The sequence below is a fragment of the Hemicordylus capensis genome, chromosome 2, assembly GCF_027244095.1.
Source record: "Hemicordylus capensis ecotype Gifberg chromosome 2, rHemCap1.1.pri, whole genome shotgun sequence".
Taxonomy (NCBI): Eukaryota; Metazoa; Chordata; class Lepidosauria; order Squamata; family Cordylidae; genus Hemicordylus; species Hemicordylus capensis.
The window spans coordinates 145,629,497-145,648,963 of record NC_069658.1 but is presented as its reverse complement, the minus strand read 5'-3'; the positions used below and the strand labels follow the sequence as shown (position 1 = coordinate 145,648,963).

At 43.3% G+C, this 19,467-nt stretch overlaps 1 protein-coding gene across 8 annotated transcripts in view; it reads left to right on the top strand.

The window, feature by feature from the left end:
* PAX5 (paired box 5) overlaps positions 1-19,467 on the top strand; it is a 316,792-nt gene that overhangs the window by 138,958 nt on the left and 158,367 nt on the right. For 5 of the 8 annotated variants that reach the window (XR_008316357.1, XR_008316358.1, XM_053297041.1 and 2 more), the window contains one exon: positions 11,574-11,630. The exons of the other annotated variants lie outside the window; for them this stretch is intronic. Coding sequence is in view for 3 of the 5 variants with exons in the window: in XM_053297041.1 (XP_053153016.1) it covers positions 11,574-11,630 (57 nt within the window). In the remaining 2 variants the exon portion in view is untranslated. The remainder of the gene's footprint in view (positions 1-11,573; positions 11,631-19,467) is intronic. 8 annotated transcript variants of the gene reach the window in all.

The window sequence follows — 19,467 nt, the reverse complement described above, 5'->3', positions numbered from 1 at the left end:
TCTGCAAAGCTGGGGAGATTAATTAGAGCTGCTTTGGATTAAACTCTGCGAACCATGTCAAATGTTACAATCCCGCCTCCCCGTCTTTGTGGCCTGACAGCAGAGCTTTTGTGGAAAAACTGCTTGCTAATATGATCCTTATATTTTCCTCCTGTGTTTGGGCCACATGACATGGTCCCGATTTGCTTATGTAATGAAAATCCAGATAATTCTAATGAAATCTATAATGTGGGAATGATGGTGCCTAGCTGGAGAATTTCTGAAAGTTAATTTTTGGGTTTAGAAAAATATTTTGATTGTATGCATGTATTAAAAGGAATAAATGTCACTTAGCAAATGATATCGTAGTAGGGTACACAGCAAAAGAAAAGAGAAAAGAAAAGAAAAGAAAAGTTTTGCATGGGAAGTTAAAAACAAACAAACAAATGTAAAATATTTAATAGGTCACAACTGTTTTGAGATATTTTGGATTCCATTATATTAGGCACAATGCTGTACTTTTGATACTAAAATATGAGTTAAGCCTTGGTGGAAGATACAGGAGAACACAGCCAGTTGGTAGCATTAGGCATAAAATTTGCAATCGCATGCATCACTAGTAATAGGAATAATATATGTGTAAGCCAAACAACAGGAGCAATCAACAATAAATAGAAACTACAGCTTACATTATTTTTATAATGATTATTTCTATAACAGAAATGCCATTTTCCTTTTTTCTGCCAAGTTAAAAATAATGTCAGTAGATAAAGAGTGTGGGTAACCATTCAAATGGCTCAACAAACGACTCAGTAGTACATGACAACTAGTAAAATATTTCTCTGCATGTAACTTCTAATACTATGTGGATCACAAAATTTATTTCCATTCTTTATGCTATATGTCCGCTTAACAATTCTACCAATTATCTGAAGACAAAATAAAATGGGTAAAGTGAAGAAAATACCTAATTCTGTTCATGAATGTGTATTATAAGTGACTTTCTCTGGTGTCTACGTTTCAAATAGGGGAGAGGGGGAGAACTTGGAATTGAGTACCCAGGCACTCTGAGTTACTGGAATAATAATTTGGTCTTTGTAGTTATGATCCAGGTATTTCATCAAAGATGTAGGGCTGGGATGAATTCCATGTTTTAAAAAAGTTTACCTCTATTTTGACGGCACAAGGTCAGATGGACAGCCAGTTTTACTCAGCAGGTTGCCTACTTAATATTCCCTGTCTGTTTGAATGGGCCAGTCACTGTTGGAAGTCTGTAGTAATGGTGAAGTGCCCCTAATCTAGCATCTATTTTTACTTGCAGGGGGAAAAAGTGAAGTGAATTTATAAGCAATGGAGGATGCATTGGTAGGGAATCTAACCTCATAACTCTCCTCAGCCTACAAGGTCAGAGGAGCGTTTTAAATGAAAGCTTTTGCTCTATGTTGTTGACAATATTATTTGACCCATGTCTCCAAGGCCAAAATCAACATCTCTTTTGTGTAGACATAAGTTACTGGAAAGATTATCTAATAAACAGTAAGATGCCACACTCCTTCTACATCTTTCCCCTTCCATTCTGCATCTAATGCAAATTCAATAGGGCTTATTCAGGATTATGTCCCAGTGGATTTTGAAGCATACTGTCTTAATGTCCTAAAGTATACAATATTCTACAGATTTAAATCTGTGGCTCCATTCCACTTGCAGCACTCACAGCTCTGCATTCCTAGCCCTCTTAGATAATTAGCAGTCATTCCAATTGCAGCCGTCCCATTCTTTCTTTAAATAACTGATTTGTGTTCTTGCTGATTTTCTTATTGGAGCTACATTGGAGAGAAGAGCTGGCCTTGTGGTAGGAAGCATGACTTCTCCCCTTAGCTAAGCAGGGTCTGCCCTGGTTGCATTTGAATGGGAGACTGAATGTAAGCACTGTAAGATATTCCCCTTAGGGAATGGGGCCGCTCTGGGAAGAGCATCTAGGTTCCAAATACCCGCTCTGGCATCTCTATGATAGGGCTGAGAGAGATTCTTACCTGCAACCTTGGAGAAGCTGCTGCCAGTCTGTGTAGACAATATTGAACTAGATGGACCAATGGTCTAACTTCCTATGTTCCTATATGTGATGGAAGCTGGAAGCTGTCCTTCCAGCTGTCCTGCCAGCTCTTTGACCTCGGGGAGCACTGCCAACAACCCACATAGCCTTTCCCTGATCCTCTGTAATGCCAGGTCGGTCTAAAATAAAACTGAACTCATCCATTATTTGATCATGGATGAAGGGGCCGACCTGGTATGTATTACTGAGACTTGGTTGGGGAGGCTAGTGGTCCATTTTGGTCCCAGCTTCTCCCTCCAGGATATTCTGTAGAGGAGTAGGTGAGGGAACGTGGACAGGGAAGTGGAGTGGCTGTGGTCTATAACTATATATCTCCCTTACCAGGGTCCCTGTTAGGGTGTCGGACCATATTGAATGCGTGTACTTGAGTTTGGGGACCAGGGATAGATTGGGACTTGTGTTGGTGTGCCGATCGCCCCGCTGCCCAGGACTTGGTCGTGGAACTCGCGTTGGAGTCTCCCAGACTTTTGGTGCTGGAGGACTTCAATGTTCATTTTGGGACCAATCTGTCCGGGGTAGCTCAGGAGTTCATAGCGGCCATGACATCTATGGGCCTATCCCAAGTGGTCTCTGGACCGATGCATATTGCAGGTCACACGCTTGATTTGGTCTTTTACTCTGATCAGGGTGGTGTTCCATGGGTGGGGACTCCTGTGATTTCCCCATTGTCATGGATGGACCACCATCTGGTTAAGGTTGGACTTACAACCCACCTCCGCAGGGGCGAGGGGCCCATTAGAATGGTTAGAATGGAATCTTACTGGATCCAAAGAGGTTATTGGATCCAGTAAGATTCCAAGAAGCCTTGGAGGGATTTAATGTTGGCTTTGCCGGTGATCCTGTTGATGCCCTGGTTGAGAATTGGAGCAACTTGCTCACTAGGGCAGTAGACACAATTGCTCCCAAGTGTCTCCTCTGACCCACTTCAAATTTGGCCCCTTGGTATACTGAAGACCTACGGATGCTAAGGCACCAAGGTAGGCAACTGGAGCGCAGGTGGAGGAAGACTCAACTCGAATCTGACAGATTGCGACATAGAGCACATTTAAAGATCTATGCTCAGGAAATATGTGTGGAAAAGAGGCGGTTCTTTTCTGCCCATATTGCCTCTGCGAGTTCACATCCAGTGGAGTTGTTCAGGGTTGTGAGGGGACTAGTATCTGCCCCCACTCCCTTGAACCAGAATTTGGAGTCATCGGTTACCTGCTGTGATGTTTTCGCAGATAAAATCTCTCGGATTCGGGCCGACCTAGATGGAGACTCCACAATTAATTGGATATCTGAGCTGGAGGTGCCCAACAACTCCTCTTATGTGATTCGACTGGATTGGTTTCAGTCTGTGACTCTTGAGGATGTGGACAAGCTGCTTGGAGCGGTGAGGCCTACTACTTGTTCTCTTGACCCTTGTCCGACATGGCTTGTTCGATCTAGTAGGGAGACTGTTGTAGACAGCCTGGTAGAAATAATAAACGTTTCCCTGAGGGAGGGCAGGATGCCTCTTTGTCTTAAGGATGCAATCATTAGACCTCTTCTGAAGAAGCCTGCATTAGATCCCTCAGAGTTGAGCAATTATAGGCCTGTTTCCAACCTCCCATGGCTGGGCAAGGTAATTGAGAGGGTGGTGGCCTCTCAACTCCAGGCAGAGGAAACTGATTATCTAGACCCATTTCAAACTGGTTTTTGGGCGGGCTATGGGGTGGAGACTGCTTTGGTCAGCCTGATGGATGATCTCTAATTGGCGATTGACAGAGGAAGTGTGACTCTGTTGGTCCTTTTAGATCTCTCGGCGGCTTTCGATACTATCAACCATAGTATCCTTCTGGAATGTCTGAGAGTGTTGTGGGTGGGAGGCACTGTTTTACAGTGGTTCAGCTCCTACCTCTCATATAGATTCCAGATGGTGTCGACTGGAGATAGTTGCTCTTTGAAATCTGAGCTTAAGTATGGTGTCCCTCAAGGCTCCGTACTTTCTCCAATGCTTTTCAACATCTACATGAAACCTCTGGGAGAGATCATCAGGGGATTTGGAGTTGGGTGTTACCAGTACGCTGATGACACCCAGATCTACCTATCCATGCTAACTTCTTCAGGAGATGGCATATCCTCTCTAAATGCCTGCCTGGAAGCAGTAATGGGCTGGATGAGGGAGAATAAACTGAAGCTGAATCCAGATAAGACGGAGGTACATATTCTGTCTCTAGAGTCAGAACTCTAGAGATGATTTTGATCTGCCTTTTCTAGATGGGGTCACACTTCCTCAGAAGGAACAGGCTTGCAGTCTGGGAGTACTTCTGGATTCACATCTCTCCCTGGTTTCTCAGGTTGAGGTGGTGGCCAGGGGTGCTTTCTATCAGCTGATACGCCTGCTGCTCCCATTTCTCGAGATCAACGACCTCAAAACAGTGGTACATCTGTTGGTAACCTCCAGACTTGACTTTTGTAATGCGCTCTATGTGGGGCTGCCTTTGTACGTAGTCCAGAAACTTCAGTTGGTTCAGAATGCGGCAGCCAGGTTGGTCTCTGGTCATCTCGGAGAGACTATGTTACTCCTTTACTGATGGAGTTACACTGGCCGCCAATAGGTTTCTGGACAAAATACAAAGTGCTAGTTATAACTTAAAAAGCCCTAAATGGCTTAGGCCCTGGGTATTTAAGAGAGCGTCTTCTTCATTACAAGCCCCACCGCTCACTGAGGTCATCAGAGGAGGTCCGTCTCCAGTTACCGCCAACTGGTTTGGTGGCTACACAGAGACGGGCCTTCTCGGTCGCTGCCCCGAGATTGTGGAATGTGCTCCCTGCTGGGCTATGATCCTCCCCATCTCTTGCAATTTTCAAAAAACACCTGAAAACCCATCTTTTCGCCCAAGCCTTTTCAGCTTCCTAATTTTTTTGGGTTTTAATTTCTGGTTATTTTAAAAAAGTTTAAAATTGTTTTTAAGTTTGGTTTTATATTATTGTAAACCGCCCAGAGACAAAAGTTTGGGGCGGTGTACAAATTTGATAAATAAATAAATAAATAAATATACTCCTGGGAGCTTAGAAAAAAAAGAAACTTTTCCTTTATTACATAATAAGCGGGGCAGTGACCATATTCCCATTAAGGGTGTGTGAGCTGGCTCGGCTTGACGGGTCTAGAGGGGTATAGAGGGGGTGGGAGGGGAGTCAGTAATTACTTACATGTACTATTTGTTGCAGTGGTAGTCAGGGTGGGAGGCAGTGGCAGTTTCCCCCCACCCCTGCCAGCTTCCTCCCAGAGTAGACTGGGCTGGCGCAGCCCAATTCGGAGCTCTGTGCACATGTGGGGGGCATTTTAGTGACCTCCGTGCATGTGCAGAGGCCATTTGTGTGGCCTGGGCTACTCTGGGGGGGAGGCGGGGGTAGCCCCCCACACCCTGTGGCTGCCGCAACAAATAGTACTTGTAAGTAGTTACTGGCTTCCCTCCCACCCCCACTATACTTAGGGAAGCTCCTCTGCCCCTTTACTGGTAAAGGGGAAGCCTCACCAGATTCCACTTTACCAGTAGAGAACCGAGGTGGTTCAGACCAGTCCAGAAGTCGAACTGGACTGGGTCCGGTTTGACCAGTGCCAAAACTGAGCTGGCACATCTTTAATTCCAGTTTTGTGCAGTGTGCACATCTCTAATTCCCAGTAACAAATAACCTGTATTCTACCCACCATGAGATCCAAAATAACTTTTATTTATTTAATACATTTTATACTGTCCCATACACAAATCCCTGAGCAGTTTACAATCTAAAAACACAACAATTAAAACAATAGCACAATTAAAACAATTTAAAATACTGCACAGATAAAAACTCTAAAACTTAAAACTATAAACTAAAAGCCTGACTAAATGGGTATGTTTTCAGATCCTTTTAAAAAACATCCAGAGAAGGGGAGGCTCTAATTTTGTTAGGAAGTGCGTTCCAAAGTCTTGGAGCAACCCTAGAAAAGGCCCGGGTTTGAGTCACCACTAAACGAGCTAGTGGCAACTGCAACCGGACTTCCCCAGATTATCTTTAAAGGCAGTGAGGTTCATGAAGAACAAGGTGTTCTCTTAGAAACTTTGAACCCAAGCAATTACCTTGCCCAGCCATGGGAGGTTGGAGACCAGCCTATAGTTGCTTAACTCTGAGGGATCCAATGCAGGCTTCTTCAGAAGAGGTCTAATAAATCTACAAGGAGGCATCCTGCTCTCCCTCCAAGAAGCATTAAAGATCTTAACAAGGCCCTCTACAAGACCCTGCTAGATTGTACAGACCATGTCAGGCAAGGATCAAGAGAATAGAAGTGCCCCAAGCAGCTTGTCCACATCCATGGAAGTCACAAATGGAAACCGATCCAATTTAACCATATAAGAGGAGCTGCTGGACACCTCCACATTAGGCTCTGCAGTAACTGTAGAGTCTATTTCAGCTCGAATATGAGAGATTTTATCTGCAAAAAACTCATTTAAAACATCGCAATGGGTAACTGATGGATCCAAATTCTCATACGAGGGGCATGTACTAACACTCTTACAACCCTAGACAACTCCGCTGGACATGAGCTTGCAAAAGCAATCGGGCAGAAAATAACTAGGGCTGATACTTGATAAAAGAAACCTCAATTGCTTAATTGCACACTCATTCATTCATTTAGTTAGTTGGTATACTACTGCTTGGGGTAGCTCACAACATTAAAAATAGTTGTGAACAGTTATTCAAAATAGTTATCTGAATCTGCACAAATTTACATCTTAAAAATACTTCTGAAGAATAAAGCATTCTTTGTTTTTAGATGATGCATGTTTCACAGCAGGTATAATCTCAGAAGAGGCATTACTTTCAGTTTGTGAGAGGAGGAGGAATGCCACCTCTAAGAAGGCACCACCTACCTTTTAAAGCAAATGCTACCTCATTAATTGAGGGCATCATTTTAATGTTATGTTAGTGTGGATGTTGACCCATCTTTGTTGGTTGATTGGTTGATTTATTTACTGATGGAAATGTGTGAGAATGAACTCCATGCATATAGTCCAGAATTCTTCTGTGTTGCAGAGGTGAATGACATTCATTCATATTGAGCAAAATAACTTAGAAACATGGTTCCTTTTTGTTTGCTTTTGAAGTTGTCTGTAGTTTTGATGCTTATTTCTTTGTGCTGTTATCTTGGTATTTTGCCAATATAATTCTTTCCTTTCTTAGATGCTTTAAACTGGTGAAATTCTACAAACTCAGCATTATATTCTGGTGTTACACTTGAGTTGTGTTACTGGTATAGAGATTAATCCTTATGTAGGAATTGTTACTTTGGGGAGGCTGGGAAGATCTCACTTTAAGGAAAAGGAAAAGAAAAGTTGTGCTGTCAAGTCGGTGTTGACTCCTGGCGACCACAGAGCCATGTGGTTTTCTTGGTAGAATACAGGAGGGGTTTACCATTGCCATCTCCCGCGCAGTATGAGATGATGCCTTTCAGCACCTTCCTATATCGCTGCTGCCTGATATAGGAGTTTCCCTTATTCTGGGAAACACACCAGCGGGAATTAGAACCAACAGCCTCCTGCACTCTAGGCAGGTTATTTCCCTGTTGCGCCATTAGGTTAACAGGCACTTTAAGGAAGTGGGAGGATAATAGATCTTTTTAAAATATAGTATATTATGTAACTTGAAACAACACATTGGGGGGCTGATAGTGGTTGCTGTCTTGAATATCTTTTCTGTGGCACAGCTGAGAAATGCTTTCAGCTTCTATTCACAATACCAATGACAATTCACAGGAGGCTAATTTAATGGGGGTAGGGGACTGAATTTCTGTAATGGAACAGATTGGCTCTATGGTAAGTTTTTAAAGTTTTTGACACCTGAGGATGTGAACAAACTGCTTGGAGCGGTGTGACCTATCACCTCTTCTCTTGACCCTAGTCCAACATTGCTTATACTATCTGGCAGGGAGGTTGTTGTAGGAGGCCTGGTAGAAATTATAAATGCTTCTCCGAGGGAGGGCAGGATGCCCCCCTATCTTAAGGAGGCAATCATTAGACCTCTTCTGAAGAAGCCTGCATTGGGCCCCTCAGTTAAGCAATTATAGGCCTGTCTCCAACGTCCCATGGCTGGGCAAAGTAATTGAGAGGGTGGTGGCCTCCCAGCTCCAGGCAGTCTTGGAGGAAACTGATTATCTAGACCCATTTCAAACTGGCTTTCGGGCGAGCTACAGGGTGGAGACTGCATTGGTCGGCCTGATGGGTGATCTCCAATTGGGAATTGACAGAGGAAGTGTGACTCTGTTGGTCCTTTTGGATCTCTTGGCGATAGTATCTCTTGATACTATCGGCCATAGTATTTCTCTGGACCGTCTGAGGGTGTTGTGGGGTGGGAGGCACCATTTTACAGTGGTTTTGCTCCTGTCTCTCAGACAGGTTCCAGATGGAGTCGCTTGGAGACTGTTGCTCTTCGAAATGTGAACTTATGTATAGCATCCCCCAGGGCTCCATACTGTCTCCAATGCTTTTAAACATTTACATGAAACTGCTGAGAGAAATCATCAGGAAATTTGAAGTGGGGTGTGATCAGTATGCTGATGACACCCAGATCTATTTTCCATGTTAACATCATCAGGAGATGGCATAACCTCCCTAAATGCCTGCCTAGAAACAGTGATGGGCTGGATGAGGGAGAACAAACTGAGACTGAATCCAGATGAGATGGAGGTACTTATTGTGCAGGGTCAGAACTCCAGAGATGATTTTGATCTGCCTGTTCTGGATGGGGTCACACTTCCCCAAAAGGAACAAGTACGCAGTCTAGGAATGCTTCTGGATCCACACCTCTCCCTGGTATCCCAGGTTGCTGCACAGATAGTGTTAGCCAGGTCGTTGTCCCCAGAACTTTGTGTCTAAGTGGAAGTTGAACCTGGAACTCTCTGGTCTTTGTTTGACATTCTGACCACTACTAGCCGTATGGTGTCCCTATAGAGGGCTGAGAAACTTTCTGTTTTTGCTGCCTGTCTGGTAGGGGTATGCATGGATCTTTTTTGCAATATGATTCAACCTCAAATCAAATGCAAAAATTTGAATTGATCTGTTGAACCAGCCAGCCATTGTCGGCCAGTTCAATGAATCTAATAAAAAATTCACCAAAAAAAATCACGATTCGCCCTTAAGGAACAATGAGGAACTCAGATCACCCCATTGGTCCACATGAGTAGGTCCAAGGGACACCAAAGTGGGTTTGGTGGTAGGGTATGATGGGTGCTACCAACCACCCAACCCACAAAAGAAACTGGCAATCGGGTGATTATTATTTTTAAACTTTTCAAAAAAAACACAAAACCCATAGGATCCTATGGGGGTTTAGGTTAATTTTTAAAAATTGCCTGCTTCCCCATTTCTTTTGTGGGTTGGGTGGTAGGTAGCACTCATCATGCCATACTACCCAACCCACTTTGGACCTACTCATGGAGAACGACGAGGTGATTCAAGTTCCCCATTGTTCCCTATGAACAAAAGAAGCAGAGTACAGTGCACAAACTTTGCAACCCTGCCTTGAAAAACAATACTGCAGAACAGAAGCAGCACACACAGTTCCTCCCAACATAGAACAATGAATTTTGCTAAACACACAGTTGCCCCCCCCAAAAAAGATGGCCAAAAAAAGAATCACTGACCCAGAATCCATTGCTAGACATAGTGCCTGTGCTGCAATAACAGCACTGGCACAAGTTGCTCTCTCACATATGACTCTGTCCTTACTTGCAACAGCTACCACAACACAGCAGCACCCTTATCAGCCAGCAAACATAGCCAGAAACTAAACTACAGCAATGTCTTCAGCCACATTTTGACTGAGTGAGTACACCTTGCAATGCAGAGTGCAGATTGCAGAGCAGATAAGAGTAGTGAGTGAAGCACAAGTTAGTTTCAAGGCCAGATATGGAGCCCATCATAGCAGTCACCAAGAAATATTACACACACATACAGTCCATTTCTCAGCACAACTCCGAAAGGAAGGCAGGCACCCAAGTTTTGCCTTTGTCAATCTGAGATTCAGCAAAACCAGCACTGCAGCAATAGGTAGTACCGAGAAAAGAAAATCACAAAATCAAACCTCCCTCCCTCCTGTTCTGATGCATACTCTTCTTCATAAGATCTTTCTCTCTGCCTCCCAGTCCCTTTGAATACCTTGTGAAAGCTCCTCCAAAAATGTTCCCCCTCTCCCCTCAGCTAATGGGGGGCACAGTTGCCCATGCCAACACTTGATTTGAATGACATCAAGCAACCAAGAAGCAAGGAGATCTCAAGCCAATTGGAAGCCAGTGCCAGAAAACCAATGGGCAAGGGAGGAAAGCCCGCCAAAATGGCCTCTTGACTCATGGAAATTGATTTGCGTTGAATTTGGGCTGATTCTATTTGACCTCGAATGAGCCCCTTTATTTAAGGGGTGATTCGATTCACAGTCAAATTAGTGAATTGCCTCTGATTTGGCACAAATCGAATTGCACACTCCTACTGTCTGGGACTTCAAAAAGAGGACTATTTTCAAACATTTGGCAGGCCACAGTGCATGACTGATGGACTAAGTTTGGGTTAGCAAGTCACAAGATGTGTAATCTTGATTTACAAACTGCACCTCAAGGCAAACACATATGAACATAAGAAGGTTTGATTTTCCTTATACAGTTGGAATGCTGTCTATGACAGGCAGCAATTCTCTAACATCTCAGGTAGAGGTCTTTCCCAGGCCTGCTACTTTAATTTTAACTGGAGAGATCAGGGATTAAACCTAGGGGATCTTCTGCTTGCAAAGCCTGTGCTCAATCAATGAGCTATGGCTCCTCGTTGAAGAAGAGCTCTCTATCCAATGACAGTTGTTACTTTTTGGTATTTCTTTGTTTAACAAGCAAAGACTTGTGCCTTAAAGCCTTGTGGCAAATACACCAGCTCAAAAGAGAGGGATGATAAAGTCTCAGAAATTTATTCATAGATCATCATCATTTAAACGTATATTTGGAGTATTCCACGTTTCCCATGAAACCTCAGGCCTGCCCAAACTGTGATCCACCACTCTGAATCCAGCCCACTAGCCTTATGAGATGGTCCATAAGAGACTTGCGAAACCTTCTGTTTTGCTGCCTGCCTTGGAATCCAAAACAGGGGGGTTATCAAGCCCTGACAAACCACACCTCATTCCTGGTAGGCTGTGATCAGCTTCCAGGATGACAAATTGTGCAGGCCTGCTGTACAGTAAGTGAGATTCCTTAAAGCTGGGGCACTGTTAGATAGCTTGGCATGTATACAGCACCTGAATGTCCTACTTTATGTCACTAAAGAATTCTTAATTACATGTCAGTTTCCTGCTGTAGGTCTGGGTACAGAAATTACAGAAAAAGAGAGTGCTTCCAGAATATTATATTAAAATATTTTTAAAAGTTCTCACTGCACTCTTAAAAAAAAATATTCTCCTTACATTTCTGTTTTTTCTCTCCTTCATGCTATGGCAGTGGTGCTCCATGCTGATGAGACAATACTTGGTGCAACCCCAGGCAGTCATTTTTCAGGTAATTTCTTAGGATACCAAACACCCGACTCATACTATTTCAGGTATGAAGCAGGTCGGGTTTCCTGATTATGGAGGGGGTACTCTGGTTGTACCCAGACATATTGGGTATCAAACAAATCTTGCTTATGGCTTCTTCAAAGTCCATGGTCCCATACTGCAGAGGGGAAAGGATAATATATATTTAGGCAACTAGGATAGCAGCAGAAACAAAGACTTGGGTCAGACTTGCACAATTTGTAACCATCAAGTTCAGTTCAGTCCATCAGTCATGTATTGTAGCCTGCCAGGTGCTTTGTGACCTCCCTGTTTTTGGAATTAAGAGGCAGGCAGCAAAAACAGGTGGTTTATCAAGCTATTGGTGGGTCACCACACATGGCTTGTAGGCTGTGTTTGGTTTGGTGCTTCACAAGTTGTACAGTCGTGCCTTAGGTCAATCAATGTTCTTTCTGCACTATCGATTTATGGTATAATAAATGCACTTTTGTTTCTAAAGTGTAGCACACAATCCACATGTCTTCTCATAAGGCTGCACATCTGTTGCAGGGATATTACATTTCCCAGCATTCAAACCACATATTTTGCATTTGGGGAAAATATTCCCCAGAGAGATCATTCATTGCTGCTATAGTTGCATGAGTGTCATAAATATCTATTGACTATTGTTAGTGATGTGATTAGCAGTGAGTGATACAGTCCTCTCCCCTCATGATTGTGCCAACACAGAAGTGCTACCTAGACGAGTTATTTTTTTTAAAATAGTAGCAAGGATGCCCATTCTACTCTCCCACTCCGTTCAACAGCACCCCAACATTTTGTGATTTTTTTTTATTTTTTTTTGGAAGCTGTGTACCCTCCTTTGAAGTGAACTGTATTGCATAACAAGTTAATTTGAAAAGGACAAACAGGAGCATAACTGCCATCCCAGAAAGTTTTTGTTGTTGTTGTTGCAGCAAAACTATGCTTATTACAAGCAGACAGGATATTATGCTATTGCGCTTGAAAAGGATTTGCATGAAAGTTAAAAGGAAGTTGGACATAATTTTACTGATTGTGCAGTAAGGTGCCTTTCTGAATGAACAATGAGAAGGATAGCTAAGGATATACTTTTGTAAAAGTCAAATGATACAAGGTCAGGATAACACCGTGGCCACTATGAAAAGAGGCTATTAGTGAGTGGAAGTATCTGTACCTTTCATTGGAGTTTCCTTGGCAGCAATTCACATTGTTGAAAAGGCCAGCCACTATTCAAGTAGAAATGTGGCTACCTTTTCAGCAATGTTTGTAGAAAAACTTCAGACTTCCAGCTGAGTGCATGGTTCCTTGATGTAATACACATTGGGGCCATTCACATGACCAGGCATTTGGGGGTTGGATGCAGGGGAAAGCTGGTCTAACTCACCTTCCCCCTAGACGATCACTGTAATGTTGCTGGGAGCACGGACCACTTTCCCAGATGTTTTGTGCTGTGTGGCGCAGAGCGGAGCTCCGGAGGCTGGGATGACACGTCCCAGCCTCTGGATATCCCACAATGCACCGTGTGACATGACAGTGTATTGGTGGAATTCTGCCAGGAGATGGGTGCTCTGGGCGCCCTTCTCTGTGTCTTCTGGGGCTGAAGGCAGCCCCAGCGAACACATGAACCCGGAGCTCAGGTTAAGGGCTCCCTTGAGCCTTTAACCATGTTTAAAAGCTGAATCACAAAGTTGGGCTATGTAGTGCTGCCCCAATGGGATTAGGCCCGATCCTGGCAGTTCTCATACTGGGCTTCTGGGTTGTAGTGAAGACTGTAGTGTAGTGAAGACTCCATAGAGCTGTTGATTTTAATTTGATTTGATTAAGGCCACTGAGAACTATGGCACAAGGAGAGGGGACCTATTAAGCAGCACAGGTGGATATTTTAGATTCTTTCAGAAATGTATGTACTTAGGAACAGTGCTCAGTTTTTCAAAGTATTATGGTGCTTATGTAATCATTTAACTAATATTCAGAAAATTCAAGGAATCAGAAATTTAGGAGTCAGCTCAGTAAGCTCCAGTTAAGGAAAGTGAGGGGGAAATCTGGCAGCATATCTTATTTTTATTAGTGATGGGTAGATGAAGACATTTATATGAGCGTCCCTCTTGTTCTCTTCCTTTCTTGCAAGTGATGATTCCAAGACTCACTATAAGGCTGGAATAGATGAAACTGCTAGATCACTTTCTCTTTGCAACTAAATATTTAACAATGTAAGGCAACATGGAAGACTATACTCTTCTCGTATGTTTGCTATTAAATAAACAACCCCAAAACTGGTTATGTAAGTAGTCTAGTTCCATATAGTATAAAAGCAGATCTTTATCTTATATTGCATAAACCAAATGTAAATAGCACTTCATATATGTATTAGTCAAGAATCTTCCTTCCTTCCGAACTACATTTAGTGGAAGTATGAAAAATAATTTAACCCAAGCTTTACTACACCTACCTTCCCCCATGAACCAGCCCATGTAATTAAGAAGAGGTCTTTCCTGGACATCCTGACATCCTCTGGGTGCATTTCTTTATCATGTGGGGTGGTGGTGGTTTGTCTGAACTGCCACTCTATATGGCACCCAGATACTAGTGACTAGTATTTCTAGTATGACTGTGGAGTGATGGTTTGGACAGCCCCACCCACAATAAAGAAATGCACTGGCGGTGGGAGGGGGCAGCAGAACATTCAGGAAACACATAAAGACACGCATGCTTTCAAAGCATCCTCCTTTTGAATCATGTGGGCCAATTTGGGGAGTGGGGGAATATAGTCAAAAGTAGCCCCTAGGTTTTCATGGAAGAGATTTTAATATTGTCTGTTGTTGATATTGGGATACAGATAGACTTATTTAGGCTCTCTGATTTTTTGTAGCAGCAAATGTATTTGTTAAAATACATACCAATGTTTCAGCATCACAGTTCAGAACAGGTCTTACTTTGCTGTTAATTTTTTATTTAATATTCCAGCAGTCTCTAGATCCATAATCCTTTGTAACTATGTCCCATATTTCTGAATGGTTATTTATCTATTATTTATATGTTTGGTTATTTCTCAAACTGTTTTGCTGGCACAGTTGGAAGGGGTCTAAAATCTGGGAGGGATGGGAGGACAATTGTGTTTGGGGAAGCTAAGAGAGAAAATATTCCTTCCTCTAGGAACTGCATTGGGGAATAACACTAGTATCCCCTTACTTTGTGATCAATCTTCATACTCCACACAGACCTACTTGGATATTTCGTAACCTATACATCTAAGAAAAGGGACAAAGAAGTCTGAGATAAGGGGATTGGTGCAGTGTCTACTGATGTCACAAAGGTATTAGTTTTACCCTGCTGTTTGTTTGCCTGGCAACCAATATATCTAAGCAAGCATACCACACAGGTACATTTGTGCTGAGGGAATTGACGTGGGAATTAGTCTCAGATTTCTGGGTCTGATCCCAGCCTCCTTAGTTTAATAAAGAAAGAAGAAGAGGCTCCTGGCAGGCCAGTCAACATTTGAGTTGCTACAACTCAGTGTAGATAGAGAGGAAGGAGGCCAGAGGTGAAAGTGAAGATGAAGCATTGGATAGAAGTGATAGCTGGAAAAGATGAAGCACGGGATGAAGAGAGGAAAGAAAGATGAGGCAAATCCATCTGGGAAGGGAAAGGTATGCCTCTGAGTACCAGTTGCAGGGGAGTAACAGCAGGAGAGAGGGCACGCCCTCAACTCCTGTCTGTGGCTTCCAGTGGCATCTGGTCAACCACTGTGTGAAACAGGATGCTGGACTAGATGGGCCTTGGGCTGATCCAGCAGGGCTATTCTTATGTTCTTATGTATGATCACATTTCCATGTACATTCCCACCATTTGGTAGGTTTCCTGCTAAATCAGCACAATAATAACTGCTCAGTTAGGCTGCAATCCTATCCACAAGTGGGAGTAAGTGTAAGTTCAATTGGATTGTGCTGCCCATGTTTTGGGACATATTGCTGAAGTCAAAAGGTACTTTTGGAGGGAAGAAAGAGGAAAGAGCAGCAAAAATCCCTCCTCCTCCGCACACGTTTGGCTGTTCTGCAATGCTCCAGGCTGAGCTCTTCCATGGATGCAGCTGCTTTTTTTCCACTTCTAACTGTGCAGAATGCAAGCCACTCTCAAGTTACACTGCTTTGTTACAGATATAAAAAATACAACTGTACGGATATAAGCCTTTCAGGTTCCTGCAGTTGAATCAATTTGGTGACTAGAAATTGTTGTATTCTTTTCATAGAGCTGCTGATACTAGTTTTGTTATTCAAACACAGTAGTTTTTGGCAATGCTCAGGAATCTGGAATTTGAACATTTTGTGGTAAGATTTGCATCATCCTCAATATCAGGGGTGGGCAAATTTGGCCCTCCAGCTGTTGTTGAACTACAACTCCCATCATCCCCAGCCGCAATTTATGTCACCATGCAAATTGTATGATGACACAAATGGCCTTTGCACATGCATGGAGGTCATGAAAATGGCCACTGCACATGTGCAGAGGCCTAAACAGGGCTGCAGCCGGCCCGGGCTGTCACTTGGGAGGCTGGGGGTGGGTGTTGGAGGAGCTGCTGCCACCACCACCCCACTGCCTCAGCACCTGAATCTTAAAAGTAAAAACTCCCCCCGCCCCTGTGCATTTTCTCCAGGGAATGCTCTCTACTTGTAAAGGGGAATCCCCACTGGATTCCCTTTTACAAGTATACCCCCTGAACAGGCCCACTAGCCAGTTTTGCCCGGTTTGGGCAGGTTTGGCTAGCCAGTTTGGGCTGGTTTGGACCAGGCTGGGTTGGTTCAAATCCAGTTAGGATTCAAACCGAACCAGTCCATGGCCAGCTCGCACATCCTTGTTGACCTACCTGAAGTTAATGGAAATTTATCAATTTACATTAGGAGCTTGTTCACTTTTCTTAGATTTACTAAGGTCAAAACTCTTTGCATTCTTTGTATTATCATGTCTTTATAGTACAATTGTGTACACTACACAGTCATCAGCTGTGGCTTAAAAAGAGCTACTGAATGAGAATGGGAGATAATGCAAAAGAGAGGACATTTCGGGGACAAAAATCCTTACTATGATTACCCTATTTAGGAATGCATTCTTTTGATCCTTCTAACCAATGACATTGCCAGGTACAGGGAGGCACTATTATTCTCCAATATGGTACTTTGATGCAATATTTGAAGAGATAATTGTTAGAGTATATAATCACAGGATAAGCAGAATAACTAATCTTTTAACTTATAGAGAGTTGGTGTAGTGTAGTGGCTAAGAGACTGAGCTGAGAATCAGGACTTCATTCATTTGTATTATATACAATTCAACTGACCAATGTCTTTGAAGTAGCTTACAAAAAGACTTCCCTGGTTAGAATCTCACCTAGAATCTCAGTAGGTGGCTTTAGACAAGCCATGCCCTTTTAGCCTCCTCTCCCTAGCCGGAATAGGAGGATACAGCGCTTCCAGGTGAATAGCATCAGTGTGCCAGGGGAAGGGCAATTTTGAATAACCTCCCCTTCCCCAGGAAGCGCTCTGTGCCACCTGAAAATATGTCCCTGAGGATTGCACAGCTCTTGGGGACATATTTTCAGGTAGCACAAAGGGCTTCTGGAAAAGGGGAGGTAATCAAAAATTGCCCTCCCCTGGCACGCTAGTGCTGTTAGTCTGGAAACACTGTTGTTCTGATCCTTTTGCTGCACCATGGTTCTTTAGTCAGAATGTCAACCACTCATCTTACAGGCTTGTTTGAGGGATTACATCAAGTACATGAAGGCTAAAAAAGTTCTAAACAAATACTAAGTATTAATTATTATTATTATTACTATTAACAACAACAACACAGGCATATACTTCTGAAGATTATACAAAATCACATGATTCAGCTTCTCCAAGATTGCAAATGTTGAATGATACATTAAGGAAAAAAACAAAAACATAAAACCTGCCAATAGAAAACTAATACATTAGGGAGAAGGCTAGCCTAGAATTCTTTTCTCTGACAGAAAGGTTTCTGTGGTCAAGGAATTTGCTCATGAAGGAAGCATTCAAATATGCAATTTCCCTTTCACATTCTAAATGGCACACTCTGGGAAAAATTCCACTTTTCAGACCAATTATGTTTCCTGCATAGGTGATAGTTTCATTTTTTTTAATAGCACAAGCCTGTGCATATTTACTCAGAAGTAAATCCACCTGTGTTCAACAGGGCTTACACTTAGGTAAATGGGGACACGGCTGGAGGCTTAGATATTTAGTATTATTACTTTATTTTATGTAGTGCCATCAATATACTTTGTGTATTGCAGAATAATATATGAAAAAGACAGATTCCTGCCCAAAAGAGTTTGCAGAAGAAATTTAGACATAGGACAGGTGGGGGAGAGCAAAAGCAGAGATGAAGAACAGGGGCTGAATATACACAAGTGCAGTTGAATGTATTTAGGTATACGGGTTAATGGACAGGTTGAAGAGAGCATGGAAGACTTCTGTACATATACTGGATGTTGCTGATTTTTGCTTTCAGCTGCAGCCAGTTGCAATGTGTTGGATGTTGCACTAGAGGGTCCCCCAACCTTCAAGTGTGGCTTTGTGGGGAATGCAGTGAGGCTGCTACGGAAAAGGGAAGCCCATACATTGCTGGTGCATTAGCAAAAACATAGTTTGGATCCCAGCCAATGTTTTAAATAAGTGAACAGCCCCTCCGCCCCCCACCCCTAATATTTTTTGTTAAGATTGAGTACAATAATTGCCATGGCAGTATGTTGTTGCTGTGAAGAGACACACACCATGAGGATGTGGCAATGCATAAGTTGAGACTGGGGCCGATACACTGGCCAATAGCCACCAACACTAGGTGTGGCATATATTTACTCCATGAAGCAGATGAAGGGCAAACCACTGGACATAGAGAGGGTATGGAAGGGAAACCTGGATGTTACACTAGCTTCCTAAACTCACAAAGGATTCTGCCAACCAAGGGAACACTCCCAAGTGCCTAAAATCCCATAATTATTTTACAGAGAGGATTGTGACTCACAAGAAGAATTAGTTGCCAAGCACTGAATGGCTCACCAGCTACACTGGCAAAACCCAAAATCTTTGTGTCTAGAAGCTGAGAATCAGAGGGGCATGGTAGGGCAGAGTGCTATATTTAGAATAGAGAGATCTGAATTATAATTCCCTCAGCAATGAAGCACATTTACTATGTCTCAGCCTATCCCACAAAACAGGTTGTTGTAGGGATAGAAGAGATGAGAAAAGCCCTTAGCTCGCTGGAGGAAGGATGGCATATGAATGTGGCAGATAGAAGTTTCTATGCTTTTTGTATTCACCCAGTCAGTGCTCACAAGGAATGTTCCAAAGGCTCTGCTATTGGATGTAGTGTTTATTCGTCACTGGTCACAGCACTGAGGAAGCATCGTAGACTACAAAGCAACCTATCAAGCCTATTTGCATGATCCCCGCCGGGACGGTGAGGAAGGCAAGGCTCCACCTACCTTCTCCCCAGACGATCCTTTGTGCTTGTGCAATGTGGGTCTCTGGAGGCTGGGACTTGTCATCCCAGCCTTCAGGAATCCCACAATGCACCACGCAATGAGTGCAGTGCATTGGGAGATTCACCTGGAAGTCGGACGCTCTAGGTGCCTGACTCTGTATATGCTTGGGCTGAGTACAGCCCGAGCATACACATGACCCCCATACCAGGGTAGGTCTGCTCGCGTGCAGCACCAGGATCAGGCTCAATCCTGGCACTGCCTCCCCTTGAAGCCCTATGTGCGGTAGATGATGTCTTTGTGCCATTTAAGCCAGGTAAAAGCC